Source organism: Aotus nancymaae, unplaced genomic scaffold (genome assembly GCF_030222135.1).
Source record: "Aotus nancymaae isolate 86718 unplaced genomic scaffold, 86718_ANA_hifiasm-v0.15.2.pri h1tg000029l, whole genome shotgun sequence".
NCBI classification, from domain to species: domain Eukaryota; kingdom Metazoa; phylum Chordata; class Mammalia; order Primates; family Aotidae; genus Aotus; species Aotus nancymaae.
In genome coordinates this window covers 51,014,431-51,035,038 of record NW_026988442.1, presented here as the reverse complement: position 1 = coordinate 51,035,038, position 20,608 = coordinate 51,014,431, and the positions used below count along the sequence as shown (strand labels likewise).

Sequence of the window (20,608 nt, the reverse complement as noted above, 5' to 3'; positions counted from 1 at the left end):
GTAAAGGGACTTGGAAACTTACTGTGGGTGAGGGATAAAAACCATGGGCTATCTCTGTTCTGCTAGGTAGCTCCTCCTAATCCTGAGACTTTGTGTTTCTGCCCGTTATAACCTCATTAGCCTGACCACTCCTACTCTGTACATTTCCCCTTACTGAAACTTTTGACTCATATGTTTTTCTCCTTTTTCATATTTAAAATAGAGCCAAGCTGGGCCGGGCGTGGTGGCTCACGCCTGTAATCCCACCACTTCGGGAGGCTGACGTGGGCAGATAACGAGGTCAGGAGTTTGAGACCAGCCTGGCCAACATGGTGAAACCCCATCTCCACTAAAGATTCAAAAAATTAGCTGGACGTGGTGGTGTGCGCCTGTAATCCCAGCTACCTGGGAGGCTGAGGCGGGAGAATCACTTGAACCCGGGAGGCGGAGGTTGCAGTGAGCTGAGTTTGCACCATTGCACTCTGGGGTGAGAGGGCACGACTCCATCTCACAAAAAAAAAAAAAAAAAAAAAAAAAGCCATACCTCAATATCTTTATTTGCTTGGGCATAGCATCTAGCACATGAAGTATCTTGAAAATTCTTCATATTTGAGGCTTCTGTTTCTATAATGAATTAATGTCCTATTTTTGTTGTTTATTCAGTTCTTTTTTTTTGAGACAGGGTCTTACTCTGTTGCCCAGACTGCAGTGTGCAGTGATACAGTGATGGCTTCCTACACAGCCCCAACCTCCTGAGCTGAAGCAATCCTTCCACCTTAACCTTCTGAGTAGCTAAGAGTACAAGCACACACCACCTGCCTGGCTAATATTTTAAAAAAATTTTGTGGAGATGAGGTCTTACTATGTTGCCCAGACTGGCCTTGAGCTCCTGGGCTCAAGTGATCCTCCAGCTTTGGCCTCCCTAAGTGCTGGAGTTCTTACTATGTTGCCCAGACTGGCCTTGAGCTCCTGGGCTCAAGTGATCCTCCAGCTTTGGCCTCCCTAAGTGCTGGAGTTATAGGTGTGAGCCACTGGGCCTGGCCCTACTCAATTCTTTAAATTACATTAATACTAAGAATATAATTTTATATGATTATATGTATGAATCCATGATTTAATTCTTTGAAAAGGTAATATATTTGAGAATTGTGCTTGCCTGGCTTTTATTTTTCTATCATTTTTATGCTGTGACTTTTAAAAAGTCCCAAATTCTTTGTGTGACTTAAATTTCCCATAGTTTTTAATAAAAAGTTATTATTTTTTTTTAGGACAAAGACTTTTTTAAAATTGGACTTGGAAAAAGGCATATTTTTATTTTATTAATATTTGTACAGTGTTACAAGTAAATTCGGAAGGGCATTTTTCTCTCTATAGCCCACTGTACCCATCTAGACTTCAGGAAATATGGAGGAGACACTGAAATATTCCCTGTTCCCTGTGGGCATACTAACTACTTTTGAACAGGAACGACATCTCAAGTTTTCTTTCCATTTTCTTTAATAGGAAATGGCTCTAGGCGACAGAAGATTCTAAAATTATAAACAATGGAAATGAACTAAGCTCCCAAAATAAAAGTAGATTTGGGGATCTGAAAATGGGATGATATACTCTACTAGAAAGTATATATTACTAGTGTCAGAAATTGCGTTTTAGCTGTGATTGTGGCCTTTGTTTAACCACACAACTAAAGTGCTAGCACATGGTGCATACTTAAGTATTATTTGTAGCTTGGGTTTGGTATCTATCATAGATTTGAAAAACAAAAAAAACAACCAAAGATGTGTTTTTCCAGAGCCGGAAAAACTCCAGATTTTCTCTGATAGGACTGTGTGACCCCTGGAATGATTTAGAAAACTTCAGGTTAAACAAAGATAAACAGATTTATTCCACCCTATAATATATATATGTATGTATTTTTTTTTGAGACAAGGTCTCATTGTCTGGACTTTTTTTTTTTTTGAGACAAGGTCTCACTGTCTGCACTCCCGGACTGGAGTGCAGTGGCGAGATCATGGCTCATTGCAGCCTGAACTCAAGTGATCTTCCGACTTCAGCCTCCCAAGTAGCTGGGACTACAGGCATGTGTCACTGCCTGGCTGAGCCTTTCATATCCTCGTTGTTTTTTTTTCACCCACTCTTTCACCCAGGCTGGAGTGCAGTGGCATGATCTCAGCTCACCGCAACCTCCACCTTCTGGGTTCAAGTGATTCTCCTGCCTCGGCCTCCCGAGTAGCTTGGATTACAGACGCCAACCACCACACCTGGCTAATTTTTCTATTTTCAGTAGAGAGAAAGGGTTTTGCTATGTTGGCCAGGCTGGTCTCAAACTCCTGACCTCAGGTGATCCACCTTGTCCCCAGAGTGCTGGAATTACAAGTGTGAGCTACTGCACCCGGCCCTATTCTAGCATACAATACATTTTGGGGGGTAGAGTGGATACACAGTGTATTCCAAACTTAACTTGCCTAGGAGTGAACTCTTTGGATGTTATTTTCTTGCCACTCATTTCTCAAAAATGAATATTTAAAAAATCTCTGCCACACTGCAGAATAGCAAGTAATTGTGGAAACTTGGTGATATGTTGAATATAAGGACTGAAGGAGAAAGTCAAGAAAATTTTTGCCTAGATTCATAGTTTGAGACTCAATATATTAATTAGAATAAGTTGGGAAGTTAATGTGTAGAGAAACATGGATGAGTTTGAATTTTGAAGGCCTTGAATTTGAGATCTCTCCCGTAGGAGAGAATATTGATCATAGTAAGTTAGAAGGGAACCTTAAAAAAATCATCTGATTTAATCAGTCATTGAATGTATAAGCTTTTCCTGTAATACTTTTACCAATTTGAATAACTGTGTTTGATTAACTCCAAATATGGGTAGCTCATTAACTTTAATTCTTCTTTACATAGCTTGGACCAATACAAAATTTTTCTTAAATTGAACCCAAATTCACTGTCCTGTAGCTTCTTGCAATTAGCTCATAGTTCTACATAAAATGTAATCTAAATCAGTAGTTCTTACACTTTAGCACCGTAATCACCTGGAGGGATTTTTAGAAACCCACACGTGTGGGCTCTGCCTCCAGAGCTTCTGATTCAGTAAGAAGGTGCATTGCTAACCACTTCAGAGGTGATGCTAATTGGGATGGGTTCCGGGACTACACTTTGAGAACTGTTAGTCTAAACTTTGACAACTTTTCAGATATTTAAAGAGAAGTGTTTTGTACCTTGAGTCGTCTCTTTTCCAGACTTCATCAAGTTCTTTTGAACATTTCTTATATATCATGAATGACTTTAAGTCACATTCCTGTCCTGGGTAGCTCAGATTTCAAGGGTGAAGAACTCTCTGAAGTGGAATCTCTAAAGAGTCAAGATTTGCCCAAAAAAGGCTATATCCTTGTGAATGCCTAAAATACTTTGCATGAGTAAACATAAGCCTAGCTGGTTATTATATGAGTTACTTTGTAATTTACCTCTTCTTGTTGTAGTCTCCAAGTAAGGAGAGAAATCTTCCTCCTTGTGAATGTACTTGGCAGCAAGGCTTCTCTTAGCTTTTTTTTTTTCTTCCCTAGTTTTATCGAGGTATAATTGACAAAATTATATAATCTTAAGATATACAATGTGGTGATTTGATATACATGTATTTAGAGATGTGATTATCACAATTAAGTTAGTTTACATGTGTCACCTCATTTGATCCTCTGAATTTATTCATCTTATGATGAATAAATAACCCAAGTTTATAGCCTTTGACCCACATCCCTTTTTCTCCACACCGTTGGCTCCTGGTAACCACCATTCTACTCTCAGTTTCTATGTGTTCAACTTTTTTAGATTCCGCATATACGTGAAGTATGTGTTTTTCTTGGTCTCGCTTATTTCATTTAGCGTAATGCTCTTGAGGTTCATCCATGTTGTCACAAATGGCAGGATTTTCTTCTTTATGGTTGAATAATATTCCATTTGTGTGTATATGTGTGTGTATGTACATACATCACAATTTCTTTAGCAATTCATCCATTGACAGCCACTTAAGATTGTTTCCATATCTTGGCTATTGTGAGTAATGCTGCAGTGAGCAAGAGACTGCAGATATCTTTGCATGGTGCTGATTTCATTTCCTTTGGGTATATACCCAGAAGAAGAATTGCTGGTCATATGGTAGTTCTGTTTTTAATTTTTTGATGAACTTCCATACTGTTTCCATCATGGCTGTCTTCACTTATGTTCCCATCAACCGTGTACAAGGTTTCCCTTCTGTTTACAACATCACCTTTTTCAAGTTAGAGGAGGATGCCTTCAAGATTGTAAGTTAAAATATTCAGTGTAACAGTAGGTTAGAGTTCTTTTAACTTAAGGTGATATTGCCGGTTAAAATGGCTAGAGCCGACCAGATGTGGTGGCTCACGCCTTTCTGTAATCCCAGTACTTTGGGAGGCCGAGGCGGGTAGATCACGAGGTCAGGAGTTCGAGTCCAGCCTGACCAACATGGTAAAACCTGTCTCTACTACAAATACAAAAATTAGCTGGGTGTGGTGGCGCGCTAATTAAAGAAATACCAATTAACACAATAAGACATTGTGGGTTTTTTTTTCCTACCAAACAAGCTTTACAAAGCCCAATTTTAGAAAAGTTGTAACACAAGAAACACTATCAGCACTGTTGATGGAATGTAAAATTGGATAGTCTATCAGAAAAGCAACCGGACAACATATATCGAGAGCCTTTAAACTGCACAAACTTTTTGACCTACTTTTTCACTCCTAGACATTATTTGAGTAAATAAGCAGAGATATTTTGCAGAAACCAGAATGTTCATGATAGTTCTTTTAATAAGGCAGATAAATCTACAAACTTAACCTATAATTAAATAATATTGTTGAAAGCCTCCTTATCTGAGATCTCTGATGACTCTAGCTTTTTTTTTTTTTTTTTTTCCGAGACGGAGTCTCGCTCTGTCACCCAGGCTGGAGTACAGTGGCACACAATCTTGGCTCACTGCAACCTCCACCTCCCAGGTTTAAGCGATTCTCCTGCCTCAGCCTCCTGAATAGCTGGGATTACAGCGCTTGCCACCGTGCTCGGCTAATTTTTTGTATTTTTAGTAGAGATGAGGTTTCACTGTGTTAGCCAGGATGGTCTCTATCTCCTGACCTTGTGATCCACCCACCTCGGCCTCTCAAAGTACTAGGATTACAGGCCTCAGCCACCACACCCGGCCTTCATATTTATTTTATCATGCATTTCTTATGTAGTTAGTCTGTTTATTATTCTTTGCCCATGCTTCCATTATGGTTTTAGTGTTTTTTTATTTGCTTGTTTACTGACTTTTTGTCATATATGGGAAAACTATTTTTTCAGGGTGTTTTGTTTTACTTTTAAATTCTTTAAGTATTTAGAAATTTAGATTATTCTGTCAATTTTATGTTCTTGTATTTGTTTAGTTGGGTTTGTACCTAAAATGTGTTCCTTTACCCAGATCAAATAGATATCACCAAAATTTTTGGCATAGCATTTGTTACACTTTAATTTTTTAAAAATCAAGTAACTCTTTAATCCATCTGGGTGGTGGTATAACATGATATAGGGAAGGAATTTAGTTTTAAATGCTTCCAGTACTACAAAAGATGAAAAATTAAAATAGAATATGTTCAATTCTATGGTGATAGCTTTGAAAGCTAAATGAAATGAAACTTTCTGCAACACTGTAGTAGTTCATCTAGTCTCAAGATATAGATAACCTGAACTTACCAATACCACTAAGAGGGTTATAACAATTAGCCACAGAACAGAGCCAAATGCTTTAATAATGAACACCTCAAAAATTTAAAGACATGGATAGTTTTTTATTCACACACATATTATTAGAATATAGAAAATCGAAAACTTTGTAATTGGGAAACTTGTAAATTTTTCAGTTTGTTTTATAACTCTAGCATAATCATATCAAAACCTGGCAAATTTCACACACAAAAAAGCCAGAACAGTCTCATTTATGAGAAACAAAAACCACAAATGAAAAAATACTAAAGAAAACATGAACAATTAATCTAGAAGTACAAAGATTATTTAATAGTGGGAAATATTAATGTAATACATCACTGAAGAAAGGTAAGGTGAGTGAACCAGTGGCCGTTGTGGCTTCTTTTGCACAAAAATGTTGGTATCTCATTGACAAATTTTGCTTTTTCTTTTTGTTTTAATTGTTATTCGTAAGCAGCATACACATGAATTTCCATTTTAAGCCCATTATGGGAGGCTTTTATCTTTTAACAAGGGACTTTAATCCATTTATATGTTCTCATAACCAGTATATTTGATCTTACCTTATGCTGCTTGGTATTTTTGTTTTTCTTCGTTCTGGATTTCCTACTGTTGTTTTACTGTCAGTACTGTGTTTGCTTTTTCTTCCCCAGTGACTTAGTATATATACACTGCTTTTTAATTTTAATTAAAAAAATTTTTTTGAGACAGGGTCTCACTCTGTTGCCCAGGCTGGAGTGCAATGGTCAACCATGTTTCACTGCAGCCTCAATCTCCCAGGTTCAAGCCATCCTCCCACTCAGCCTCCTGAGTAGCTGGGATTACATGCTTTTTAATTTTTATAGTGATTAAAGCTGTTCAAAAACTAATTTATGTTTCTAGAATAATCAAAGTCAGCACTTACATCTCTATTTTCCCCTTCTATATAAGATAGAGAATATTGTGTACTTCATTTCTCACTCCTGCCTGTATAGTTACTTGGATAATGGTGGGTTTGGATTCTGATTATTTATATCTATATCTTTTTAACTGCATTCAATGGTTGTGACAGACAACTCTTTCATTTTTTAGCTTCTAATTTTTATTTGAGGAGTGGGATGCTCAAGTGGATCTTTTATTTAAGAAGCTCTTTCAGGGAAGATATATGGAATCTTATTTTCTGAGCCCTTGTATATTTAGTAATGTATTTGTGGACCTTTGAATGTTTTTTAAAAATTAAGTGTAAAATTCTTTACTTTCAGTTCCTTAAAACTTTGAAACTTTGCTTCATTATATTCTGCCATTTAATGTTGCAAATAAATCCAAAGTCAACCTGTGTCGCATTTTTTTTTTCCTATCAGACTATTTGGTTTCCCTATCATATGGTTTTAGATGTTTTACTTTATGTTATTGAGATTTAGCTAAGATTTTTCAAGATACAGTTCTTTATTCATTGATTATTGCCTTACGTATGGTGGTCCCAAAGGTGAACTTTTTTTTTAAATTCAAGAAAATTTTCTTTAGCTTTGTATTTGCTTATTGTTTCTATTTATTTTATCCTTAGAAACAACTATATTTTTTTAGCTTTGAGCTCATTTGTCTGTCCCATAATTCAGGTGTCCCCATATAAATTCATGACCATAGAAATTAGGCCGCACAGCAGGAGGTGAGTGGCAGGCAAGAGAGCATTACTATCTGAGCTCCATCTCCTGTCAGATCAGTGGTGGCATTAGATTCTCACAGGAGCACAAACCCTATTGTGAACACCCATGTGAGGGATCTAGGTTGCATGCTCCATCTGTAATGCCTGATAATCTGAGGTGGAACAGTTTCATCTTGAAACCATCCTCCCTGCCCCAACACTCGAAAAATGGTCTTCCATCAAACTAGTCCCTGGTGCCAAAAAGGTTGGGGACTGCTGCTCTAATTTTATTATATTTCTAAAAGTTTTTATCTCTAACTTTTTACTGTACATTTTGGGACATCTAGAAGTTTATATTGTATATCACTGAATTAAATTTGTCATAAGGCTTTTACTCTTTTTTCTCCTAGTGTGATTTTAATTCTTAATTATTTTTCATCTTTTTATCTTGGTCTGTCCTCCAGCTTTCCCTTTCAAAGATAATGTTTTACTGATGTCAAATAGTTTTCTAAAATTTTTTTCATGATTCCTATATTTAGGTGACTTTCTTTCTTCTTTTTGAATCACCATAATACTGTCCCTCAGGAATATTTGCCAAAAGACAATGTGTGTAGATTGTCCACAGCCCCACATTTTTCTCATCTTTGGAGCTAATTGTGTCATCTTTGATCTGTAGCTGTGAAACGAGAAAAGTTCCCTTGCCCCCCTCGCAGGGTGTATGATGGAGGAGTGGCTTGCTTCTTCAGTGCCCCGCTGCTCAGACCTCTAGGGGAGCATACAGATAGGCAGGTTTTGGGGCTCCAACCCTATAATAGCAGTGTCTAGGGGTGAATGTTTACAGCTGAATCCACAGTGTATGTGTTACAGGGTGCTCTTTTAGTTTAGCCATCCACAGGTGGCTTGTGTTAGACAGCTCAATTAGACCCCCTGCTTTATCACAAAGGACAGAGGGCTTTCTGTATCCTGGAGTTCTTGCCTTGGTGTACTGGAAAAATCGGATCACACGTGGGCTTGGAGAATGAGTGCAAGGTTTTACTGAGTGGAAGTAGCTCTCAGCAGATGGAGCCAGAAGGGAGATGGTTTTCTCCTGGAATCAGGTGCCCTCCTCTGACTGCCCTGGCCAAAGTTCGCATCATTCAGCTGGTTGATGGCCTACTTGTGTGCTGGTTTGCTCCTGTGTGTACCTCCAGCTGCCTGTGTGTTCCTCTGCTGATGTCCTCCTCTCCACATCTGGCACCTGTGTCTTCTTCTGCTGATGTGTTCTTCTCGACGTCCAGCTACTTGTGTCTCTGCCTGCTAGGGTCTTGGAGTTTTAATAGGCACAGGATGGGGGAGTGGCAGGCCAGGATGGTCTTGGAAAACACAACATTTGGGCAGGGAAACGAAAATGCCTGTCTTCAACTAGGTCCATGGGCGTAGGGCTGGGGGTGGTGCCCTAGCCAGGGGCCACACCCTTCTCTACCCGGCACTACCCTGTCCCCTTTTCTCCCCATATCAGCTGTTCATGTTCTTACATAACTGTCTGAGCTCAGTTTCCAGAGTCTTTAATGGGGTTTTCTTCTGTTGCCTGGTTTCTGCTATTCTGAACCAGTGAGCATGTAGGAAAACAACAGCCTTAGATATTCACTGCTAGCCAAAGTCTTTAGTATCTGTCCCATTGACATTGTATTATATGGATTTCTTTCTCTTTCTCTCTCTCTCTGGCTGCATTTCACCACTACCAACCTTCTCTAATTCTTGCCAACAGTAGTGAAAGGGGCAGCACTCATGGCCCGGCATGGTGGCTCACGCCTGTATTCCTAGCACTTTGGGAGGCTGAGGAGGGTGGATTGCCTGAGCTCAGGAGTTCAAGGCCAGCCTGTCCAACGTGGTGAAATCCCATCTCTACTAAAATACAAAAAATTAGCCGGGTGTGGCGGTATGCATCTGTAATCCCAGCTACTCAGGAGGCTGAGACAGGAGAGTTGCTTGAACCTGGGAGGGGGGAGTTGCAGTGAGCCAAGATTGTACCATTGCCCTCCAGGCTGAGAACAGAGCGAAACTCTTGTCTAAAGAAACAACAACAACAACAACAAAAATCCCCAGCACTCATACAATAAACAGCTGCATGGTTTTCTCTTAGTACATGGCTTTCTTGTTAGTATGTTTCTGAATCAGAAAAAATCCATTGAGAGTTAGTATGTTTCTGAATCAGAAGAAAGGCCACTTACATGTGTCTTGCTCCCTCTCAAGGTAACTGGTTGGTATTTTTCTTTTTTGTTCCATTGGCTTGCAGTACCTTAATTTATTCATTCATTCTTTCAATCAGTACTTATTAAGTTCTTACTATGCCCCAGGCACTTTTCTAGGTACGGGTTATATATAAAATATCGAACAAAATAGTGTTTCTTCCTTCTTTGGTGGCAGAAATAGTTTCTGGATTCTGTCAGTAACGCATTTTGGTGATGGTGTGATGTTTTATTTCCCTTTTTTCTAAAAAAAAATATTTTTGGGCAAGTTGAGAAAGGCTGTATTAAAGCTACAGTCAAGATACCAGTTTAACTTCTTTCTCCATATGCAATGTTTAGGGTTGCTGTGGATCCAGGAATAATTTTATGAATACAGTGTTCATTAATCTATTTTTCTAGTTTTATTATATTTTAAACTGACAAATAATTATATATATTGGTGGGGGGTGATGTTTTGATAAATGAGTATGGTGTGGAATGATCAAATAAGGCTAATATCCATCACCTTAATAGTTATCATTTCTTTGTGCTAAGAACATTTGAAGTCCTCTTTTAGCTATTTTGAAATATACATTATTATTAACTATAGTCACCAGACTATGCAATAGATCATCAGAACCAATTCTTTCTGTTTAACTGAAACCTTATCATTATCCTAATATTTTAAGATTACTACTACTTCCCCCAAACCTCTCATCATAACTGATTTACTGTTTTCCTCACCTTTTCCTTAATCTTTTTTAACTTTCTAATGTTTTTTTCTTTCTTTTTATAAAAGGGCTGGAGAGCACCTGTGGGTCTCGAACCATGCAGAGTGGTTGTTTTTAACCATAGAAAGCATTGTTGAAGTAACTGCTGAGCTAAAGCCAGCCCCAATCTTTTTTAACTTTCTAAGTGAAATGAGTAAAATTATCGTATCACTAAAATTAGGTTTATGTGTTGATCAGCAAGATGCTTTTGCCTGATATTTCCTTAATTTACTTTAGCAGAGTTTTCCTTCTGAAAGAGATCTTAGCTATTTGAAAACTAAGCAATAAAACTGCATTAGGTAATAATAGATGAAGAATTTGGTCAGTTTCCAACATTATTTCCTGGCATTTAAAATAAAAATTAAATTTGAGGGACTTGATTTTTTCCCACCACTTTGAACAAAAATAAAAACAAATTTCTTTTATTTAGAGAAAACTTATTCTAGAACCTTTTATACCATGCTTCCAGTAAATATTATTAACTTTTAAAACAATACGAAGTAATAGAATTTAACACACACACACACACACACACACACACACAGTACACACAGACCTATAAGTATGGAATTTAAAGCGATTGTTAATTTCAATATATAAAAGCATAAATTGGAGAGAGAACATGGCTTACAATGTGGATAAGGAACATGTTGTTTACCTAATTTGTAACAGAGTTATTGTCAGGGAAAGCAAACTTTAAGGAAAACAGGACCTGGCAATTATAAGTCATATCTCATAATTTTCCAGATTGTCCAGTATTAAAAAACAAGAAGCTTCCTATGTGCACTAAATGTGGGGCAGAATCGAATTTATAAGATTGTAGGCATCTTGAGGGAAAGAACTATATGTCAGTTACCTTGTGCAGCTGAATGTTATAGTCAAGAGAAGTTTGCTTCCTTTCAGGAAGAGGATAGAATCCTTAAAGGAGAAACATGATGTCTTCCTTAGCCTGTAATAAGATTGGTAGTAATAGTTGTTTTAAAGATAGTGGTCAGGGTTTTGGAAGTATTTTCACGTCAGCTATACCTGTCTCAACTGGTTTGTTCACACCTGGGGCAATTGTGTTAAATTTGTTGTTGTATAGGGGGAGGGGAACAGCTTCATTAGGTAACGTGCAGAGGATGTTGTTCACAGCTCTTTCACCCAGGGATTAGAAGTCTTCTTTCCCCTTCTCTTCCACTGTAGCGATGAATCAGCGGAGGAATCCCATAGCCTTAATCTATTAATACATGCTATCTTTACCTGAAAATCAAGAAGCTCAGAGAATTTGCTGTTTGTGTTGATAGTTTACTTAATTGTGCTAGTCCAACTGCATTTCACATACACACACTGTGGTAACAAATGTGACTAATTGGTACATTATAGCCAAGGCAGATTGGCATTGCTGAAAGACTTAAACTTTATGTCCATTATGCCCTTGGCAGAGAGTATTAAGTTTTATCTGTTTTCTACAGGTTTGGTATTTCAAATGTGTTTTGATTATGTTGTAGCCAAATAAAATGATACTTGACATGTTTTTCAGAACTCTTTTAAAACAATCAAGTTTATACCACATGTAGGTTGAAGTTTAAACTCATAAACTCTGTGTGTGTTTATAATAATTGATGTATTTGTTTCTAGGGGCCACCTACAGATGCTCCTGCGGTGGACACAGCAGAACAAGTCTATATCTCTTCCCTGGCACTGTTAAAAGTAAGTAATCAATGTAGTTACTTGCTTTAGAGAACTCTGAACTCTGTTGCTTTCCTTGTATCTTTTACTTTGGAATAGTTGTCCACCTTAATCCTCTTGGTTTAGGTACATTTATAAAAGAAGTTTTTAATTTTCACTGGAACAAAATTTGGTTTTTGTTTTATAAAGAGGAACCAGAGACCTCAAAGAAATTTGCTTTGTGTCCACATCTCTTCCTCTCTACAGATGTTAAAACATGGTCGTGCTGGAGTTCCAATGGAAGTTATGGGTTTGATGCTTGGAGAATTTGTTGATGATTATACCGTCAGAGTGATTGATGTGTTTGCTATGCCACAGTCAGGAACAGTGAGTACTTTTATGGTTGCCTGCTGCAAGTAAATGTGTTTCTTTTCATTTTTCTTTTCCTATGCAAACTAACTCTCATCATATTACATTTTCTTTTTCCAATAGGAAAAATTAATTATAAGTTTGATAGAAATTTTTTGATTGTGTTGAATTAAATCATTAATCTTTAGAATGCAGCATAACTTCTGGTCTGTAAACTGAATGATGCCAATGCTAAATTTATTTTCTCATTCCTTCAGCTTAAACTGGCATAAAATACTGGACTTAAAAGTTAGTTACCCTATAATAGCGGAGTGTTAGTTTGATTAATTTGAACATTTGATTCAAAAGGTTTGAGATTCTCTTATTTAGATTTTCAATTCATATACACTAGTTCTTATGTCTTGTTCCATTGTTTTGAAATACGTCATTTTAAAAATGTTCTATATATGGTGATGAATGACTTTTAAGCTTTTCTTATTTAAAATTTTCAGTTAAAAAAACAATAGCAAACCTGAATTTTTTTGCCCGGGCATGGTATTTTGTTTATATGCACCGTATTCCATATACCAAATTACCTGTGTAGAATACATTGTTCTTTCTAGAGATTTTTGTTTTGTTTTGCCTTTTTGTTTAATGCATTAGACTTGTGTTGATAAATGTGCATTCTGACGGAAATAAAATGGCCAAAAAACAATAACCATTCTATCTGCCTTCCAAAAAAATAACACATACATCCTTCTCACCTGTTTGCTTAGAAAAATATGCGTGTATTTTTCTAAGGGATATTTCTTCTTTGATAGGCAATATTTCTCTTACTGAGCCTTGTAAAAGAACGATTAAAGAAGTTGTTATAAAGCTGTTTGTTCTATTTGAGGCTCTATAAGTTTACTTTGATAAGGTAGATGCTAGAGAACAAATTACAGTTTTAAATAGTGTAATATATATAAGTATGTATATTAAAAATAAGCATTTAGAATGTAATATTTGCTACAGAATGCAATATATTTATAAATAATGTAAAATTTTCTCTAGCTGAATTTGTTGAGGTAAACTAATTTGGATCTACTGATTTTATCTATCTCAATATCCATTATATTTATTTTATTTATTTGGAAATAGAGAAAAACTCTACATGTTAACCAAAGGTTTAGATTTAAATCTATAGACTATTACTCTATCTTTTTATGTTAGGCTATATGAAACACATAAAACTAACATATATGTTATGGGTGCTTATGTAGATATTCATTATAATACATAGTTCTTAGGCTTTACTATCCTTACTTCCATGTAAATACTTGTTTGACAATATAAAATAGAAGATTTTGATCCCCATATTCACTCTAATTCTATTTTCTAGTGTCATAGAATTAGAAAGTTTTTCTTCTGGCCCCAGAGTCAGTAAACTTTTTCTATAAAGACATATGTCTCTGTTGCATATTCTTCTTCTTTTTTAAGACCATCATTTCTTTATATATATATATATATATATATATATATGTGAAAGAAAAAAACCAAAAACATTCTTAGCCTATAAGCAGCAGATTGCATACCCCTGTTCTTGAGGATGTACTCTCTATTGGAATTCAGTATGCATACTGTTTGTTTTGGTGGGAAGGAAATGCTTATGTTAACTAGTGTCTTTAAGTACATTAGATTTAGATTCCTGAGGTTAGAAGAAAGCCTTGGGAGCTATAATGACAGTAATCTATCACCAGGGAGATGATCTGAAACTTTTAATTCTTCCATGTTTAAATATCTTATTTTGGTTGAACTAGCAAAACAATGCAGTATGTAAGAGACTTGAGGCTCTTTAATTATGATAGCTGAATATTTGTAGAACTTTGAATGAGACTCATTTTAGTCATCAGTTATGATAGGATGGCATTAGGAAGTATGCTTGCCTATATAGGTGTAACCAATAGTTATGGTTGGTTCAGTTATTTCATACTTCTGGTAAATATGTACATAGCACTGGCCATAAACTCTTAAAGAACCCTGAAAATTAGCTTAAGTCATTAGCCAACAGCAGTTTGGTAGTTGGCAGTTTTAGAAGGTTGATTGGTGTGAGGTTTATAATTGAATGACTTGAGTAGGTATCAAATGTAGGTATCAAAACCTACAAAATGATTTTGATAACCCAAAATACTATATGTAGGGAAGCTTTTTTCCCCCCCAAAGTTATAAAAGCTAATAATTTTTCTATCCTTTCTAAACCAGGGTGTCAGTGTGGAGGCAGTTGATCCAGTGTTCCAAGCCAAAATGTTGGATATGTTGAAGCAGACAGGAAGGTAAGCATTGTAAATGGTCAGTTAAAGAAATAATGGGAAATATTTGTAGAAACATACTTCAGAGTTATAGATGGCTATCAATATCATTTCTAGAAAAAGAGATCATGTAGTTGACATAAAAGTATCTATAAATATCAGTGCCATGCACCGCCTGTCTAGTATCTCTTCCCTTTAGAACTAAAGACATTTGCCCATCAGAGAACTGCCTCATATTAAAATTCTTGACTGTCACATAGTAAGCTTGGGCTGTAGCTTCCCTCTGTTTAGCATATGGAGTTACTGTCTAGTCACTTATAATTGAAAGAGCTTGTATGTTCCATGTATTTGAGAGTTGCAACTGAATGAGATTATGAATATTTAATTATGTTTGTAGGCATAGTTTTAAAGACAGAGAAAGTATAATCCAAATATTCTAAAGTTTTTTTCCTCAGACCAAATCTCTCAATAGTTGTCATTCTCTTGCTCAAATTCTTCTACTGTGGAAAAAACTTCTAAATTAATGTTAGCAAAAGGCTCAGCAGCTGAGCAGAACAGTGCAAATTGGTTTTTGACTGAGTTCCTAGTTCTACTGCTGGTTTAATTGATATTTAATCCTTTCACAACAGTGGATCCTGGTGTCCATTGTTAAAAATGTACTCTGTGCCTGGAAAATCCAACTCCCAGAGCTAAGGAGTTAAAGAGTAGATATTTATTTGCTGAAAGGGTAAAAACTGGCTCTGAGAAACTGTGGTAACAAGGTGAAAAACTGAAAGCCTTATCTACCACTGCTAATGTGCATCTCTTAATGATAGCACTCCTTTGTCACACATATTCATTTCCATGTTTTCTGGATAATATGGTGTACAATTTCAGGGTTTCTAATGGTGCTTTTTCACACCTGTGTGTTTTTCATCTCTTCTTAATTTATACCCCGTTAGTGTGTTGTTTCTTTTCATATCATAAATGTATTACTTGTTCTGTTCTGAGCGTCTGAATGCCCTCTTTGTTTCAGGCCGGAGATGGTTGTTGGTTGGTATCACAGTCACCCTGGCTTTGGTTGTTGGCTTTCTGGTGTGGATATCAATACTCAGCAGAGCTTTGAAGCTTTGTCGGAGAGAGCTGTGGCAGTGGTTGTGGATCCCATTCAGAGTGTAAAAGGAAAGGTAGAGTAGATCCTATCTTTATTACCATCTCCTGCCACATTCTGTTTACAGATACAAAAAATAAAAATCCATTTTGTTCAAAACAGGATTCTTAGATACACAGAAAGCTACTCTCTATTTACTTGAAAAACAAACAAAAAACTATACAAGTCGATAACTGTGTTTTGATATTATTAGCAATTTATTTGGAAATTTATTTCTTCTTTAATCACTTATTGTCTAATTGTCATGAATATTTATCTTTAAATTTTTTGAATTTTATAAAATTAGGAAAGTTAAACCATACGCAAAGCCTGCTATAAACATTTTATTAGTATTTCAATAAACATTGCTTTATCTTCATTTTCAAATGATAAATTTGGAATTGCACAGCATTTAAAAAATCTATTTAAAGGGCATTGTTTTGCAGACATTGTGCAGGACATATTCTGGAGGTGTGTTTTCCAAATATTTTAGACAATGAAAACTTGCCCAAAGACTTGGTATCAACCATTCACGTTTTTGGAGTGAGGATGCAAATGAATGATTAAATATGCTAAATGATTCTGAGAAAAGATTAACTTGCAAAGCATATTGGGTTATAGTTGTTCTTTGTTGAAACCCCTTTTGTTCTTGTTTAGTTCTCTTTCCCTTTTTTTGTTCATTCTTTCTTTCTTTTTTTTTTTTATTTCTTTCTTTCTAGCCCCATATGCCATTTTCCTATTTCCTGCCTCATGACAGCAGGGAGCAGCTCTATTATCACCTTCACAGAGCTGTCTGCAAATGTGAGAGGCAATTCGATTTTGCTCAACCACAGGGAGAGTGGATTAGAAAAACTACAGAACATACAGAAATTGGCTAGGTGGTTACTGCTTTAAAATACTGCTGAGGTGTCTTGTTTGAGCATGTACTTCCATTGTAGTGTAGAATAATTGTTAAAATAAAATCACAATATATTTATGCAATCCTTTTTATGCAGGTTTTACAAATAATTTTTAGAGCACTTAGAAATAAATATTAGCTTGTTATGTATCAGACCTGGAGTTTGATAGTAGTGCAGATTACATTTATGTCTGCTCACCAGCTCAAACAAACTAAGCATGGCTGTTAAAATATGGAGTTTTTATCTGTCATAAATTTGAAGTTGAATGTTTTCTGATATCATATCATTATGATGTATAAAAATTGAGGTCTTCTCTAAATCATGATCCTATTAGGTGTGATTTAGCTTTTCAGAGGCAGAAACTATCCACAAAAACAATAATAGAAACTGATATACTAGACCACTCAGAATGGAGATCTGATTCTTGCTATATGCCTATATTTCAGTTTGTTTTTTTTTTTAACTGTTTTGTTACTCAACATATAGATAAAAGAGGTTGAAAATTCTTGATTGTTATTAGCTTTATGAATTATAGTATAATATCTAAGTTTAATTCTCTATTTGAAGGTACCTTTTTAGTAACTTGTAAATAATTCATTTAGGTAATAATTACTGTTTTACAAATACAGCAGTTACCTAATAAAGTCCCCTACCACAATATTTACAAGTAATAATTGAAGCTTAATTTAAAATATAATTAGAATTCTGTTTTGTAGTATTAGTTCAACTTACGTTTTATGATATCTTGACTCGTGATGGTGGCTACTTTCAAAAAGGAAAGTATAAACTTAAACACAATGAAAGAAAGTATTCTCAAAATAGAATGTAAATCAATATTTATTTTATTCTTGGTTATACTTTTGTAATTTTAAAATGGCATTTTAGTTTCCAAACCTAGTTTAAGTCTTATATAATATTGGAATTTTCATTATTTCTAATTAATTGTAATTTATATGAAAATGATGAATTTCAGTTAAAAAATGCATGTATCACATGGCTGTTAACAATGTTAAATTTAGTTTTAAAAAATAATATATCTAAAATTTGTGAAATCATATGTCTACTTTTGTATGTTAGGAAGAAGTCTTTTTGAAAAAATTTAGTGTAAATACCTATCATTGCTGATGTGCATCACTTGTTGTACCTAATGTCTAGATTCATACTATTATATCTCCTGAAATAAGGATCCAGTTCTTTGTCAATGATGCAACTTCATCTTTAAGGAGTCAGATTTTGATTATAATTTATGGTTCTTTCAGTGTCAAGTCCTCTTGTCACTATGAATCAGATTAAATGCTAGTAAATCCTTAGAGTGTTTTAGTTAAATCATACTTAGGAATATAAACTAAAATAACAAAGAATAGCATAAGAGTCTACCTCCCCCTTTCCTGCATATGATTTATCAAAGCTTTCAAAATATTTAGTAAGACAATCATTAGATCAAGAGTTAAAATGACACTTTATATATAAATGATTTAATTTGGGTCTCTGTTCACTGTTTTTACAACCTCTTGTACATTTTGTATACTTTCATTTTTATAAATTTCAATATTTCTGTCTTTGAGAGATTAGAAGCCTGGATTCTTTCTTGGTAATCTCAGTTCATTCACAATTAGTTTAATTTTCTTTTATGGTGACGTGATTACATTGTTATTCATTAATTGCTGTGAGCCAGGTATTGTGAATAACCATTTCAACTTATCTCATTTATTCTTTGTTATAATGCTAAAGATAGGCACTATTACCATTACGTGTTATTAGTGGCTAAAAAAAAAAATTAGGGCCAAGGAGATTGCTTTGCCAAAGTCAGACTGTCAGTTAGCAGCAAAACAGAGATACTAATCCAGGTCTGTAAAATTTCAGAGCTCAGGCTTTTTCATCGCTCTTTAATTCTTTAATATTAGACTGTTATGAATGATATAATCAGAGTGAGGAATGGAAAATGAATACCAAAGGTCATTGCAAGGCTATTCCTTAAGTTATTGTGGATAGGTGTCACTCTCTTCAGCATAAGTCAGGGGAAAGAGCTATACATTTTCTCTCAGTTCTCTATAGTTTTCTGTAGATATTATATATTATATATTAATTGATTTTAAAAAATCTGTTGTTCCATTAATTTTAAAAATAATTTAGACAGACTCATTTCTGTTGGCTTTTGGGACATCGCTGGGAGCAAACACTGAAACCAACATAAATAATTAAGTATACTGTGTGATAAAGAATCTGTAACCCTGTGTATATTGTACAATACTGTAAAGGTTTTAAAATGATACAGGTGAAAATCAATGGTAATTGCATTCATAATTTAAATGGAGAGTAAGCTCATAGAAGTTACCAGTGAGTTCTGCTCTAATCAGTGAAATAGTTTATGAGATCTGCTGCAGTATTTAGTTCATTTGTAAAATATACATATTCACAGATTTTAAACTTTAGTTCTCAAGTGGCATGGTGGGAACAGCTTGCTGAATGTTTTATTATCTTGTATACTCAGCCCACAACTAGATCCAGCGGCAAATTTAAGTTAATTCAACCTATAATGTGACTATACTTCTTGCTTAGGGCAAAAAGAATGGTTACTTTGGGCAAAATCATAAAACTAGCATACAACTTAATTATGATGTTTTAATATATTTATTAAAAAGCATTACTGCTTTAGAGAACTCATTTTCCTTGACAGCATTCCTATTAGTAAAGTGCTCAATTGTTACCAGCTAACTAACTCCTAACAGTCATTGTATCTGTTCTCTGTTTTGAAAACATAAAAAAAAAAAGTAATAAATATGTCCAAATGTGTCTTCACACTGGTTAGGTTTTCTTGAAACATTTTTATTTAATCTGATCAAAACACTCAATAAACTTTAAAAAATGTGATATTTATCTAACCGCAGGTCAGCTTATCTGCAGGTATTTCTTAAGTATACCTGATATGTATGCTAATGATTCTAAGATGCAAAATAAATTTTTAAAAATGGTCTTGGTCTTCTTTGAGAAGATAAATCATATGCATTTAGTGTTAGCAGTCAGCAAGATTTCATCCTGCCAACTGTATACTGATAACATACATTGTGTACTGATATAATACAAAAATATACTGAAATTGCTTGTTTCTGTAAGAATTAAATTGGTTGCTACAGACAGAAATAATTCAACAAATACTGAGAATTTTGTATGTGCCAGTATAAAGTACTACTTATATAGCAAACACAGTAAATGCAAATTAAAATTAGAAGAAGGGAGAAATCAGTGTAGGTTGCGCAAAGTAGATAAAGCTAGGGCTGAGCTTTGAGGGGTGGGCGGGGACATCACTCAGAAAAGAGGAGCTTGTACTGCATGGAAAGAATGTAGAAACAATGTTCCAAGTGGTACTTACTTCTTTGTTCATTGTTTTTTCACAGATACTAGAAGATAAAATGAGTGGTTTCATTGGTTTTAATTTTTTTTAAACAAGTAGCATTTTACAAAAGATGGAGCTTTGGAGAATAGATACAAATATAGGAAGAAAGTTAGGGAATGTGGCCGGGTACCATGGCTCACGCCTGTAATCCCAGCACTATGTGGGGGCCAAAGTGAGTGGATCACTAGATCCCAGGAGTTTGAGAACAGCCTGGGCAACATGATGAAACTCCGTCTCAAATTTTAAAAAATAATTAAAATTTTAAAAAAGAAAGTTAGGGAATGAATGTTGTGAGAGCATACCCTTTATTTTCAGATATCTAGATGGTTGTATCTTTTTTTTGAGTGGGTGGGGTGGGTAGCAAATACTTTATTTTTCCAAGAAATTTTATATTAGAAAATTTTAAGATGGTGAAGGTTTTAAAGTACTCAAATAGTAGTCTTGTTTTAAGCTTCTTATTTTATATATGTATGTGTATATATATATACCATATATCATATATATTTTATATTTATATATATAAAGGGAATATGTATATTAGTAGGGCTATGCTACTAATA

At 35.1% G+C, this 20,608-nt stretch overlaps 1 protein-coding gene across 1 annotated transcript in view; it reads left to right on the top strand.

The window, feature by feature from the left end:
- The window catches only part of PSMD14 (proteasome 26S subunit, non-ATPase 14), a 111,693-nt gene that overhangs the window by 53,390 nt on the left and 37,695 nt on the right, over window positions 1-20,608 (top strand). Inside the window, exons 4-7 of the mRNA XM_012440539.2 lie at window positions 11,961-12,032; window positions 12,258-12,377; window positions 14,580-14,650; window positions 15,642-15,792. Coding sequence (XP_012295962.1) covers window positions 11,961-12,032; window positions 12,258-12,377; window positions 14,580-14,650; window positions 15,642-15,792 — 414 coding nt within the window. The remainder of the gene's footprint in view (window positions 1-11,960; window positions 12,033-12,257; window positions 12,378-14,579; window positions 14,651-15,641; window positions 15,793-20,608) is intronic.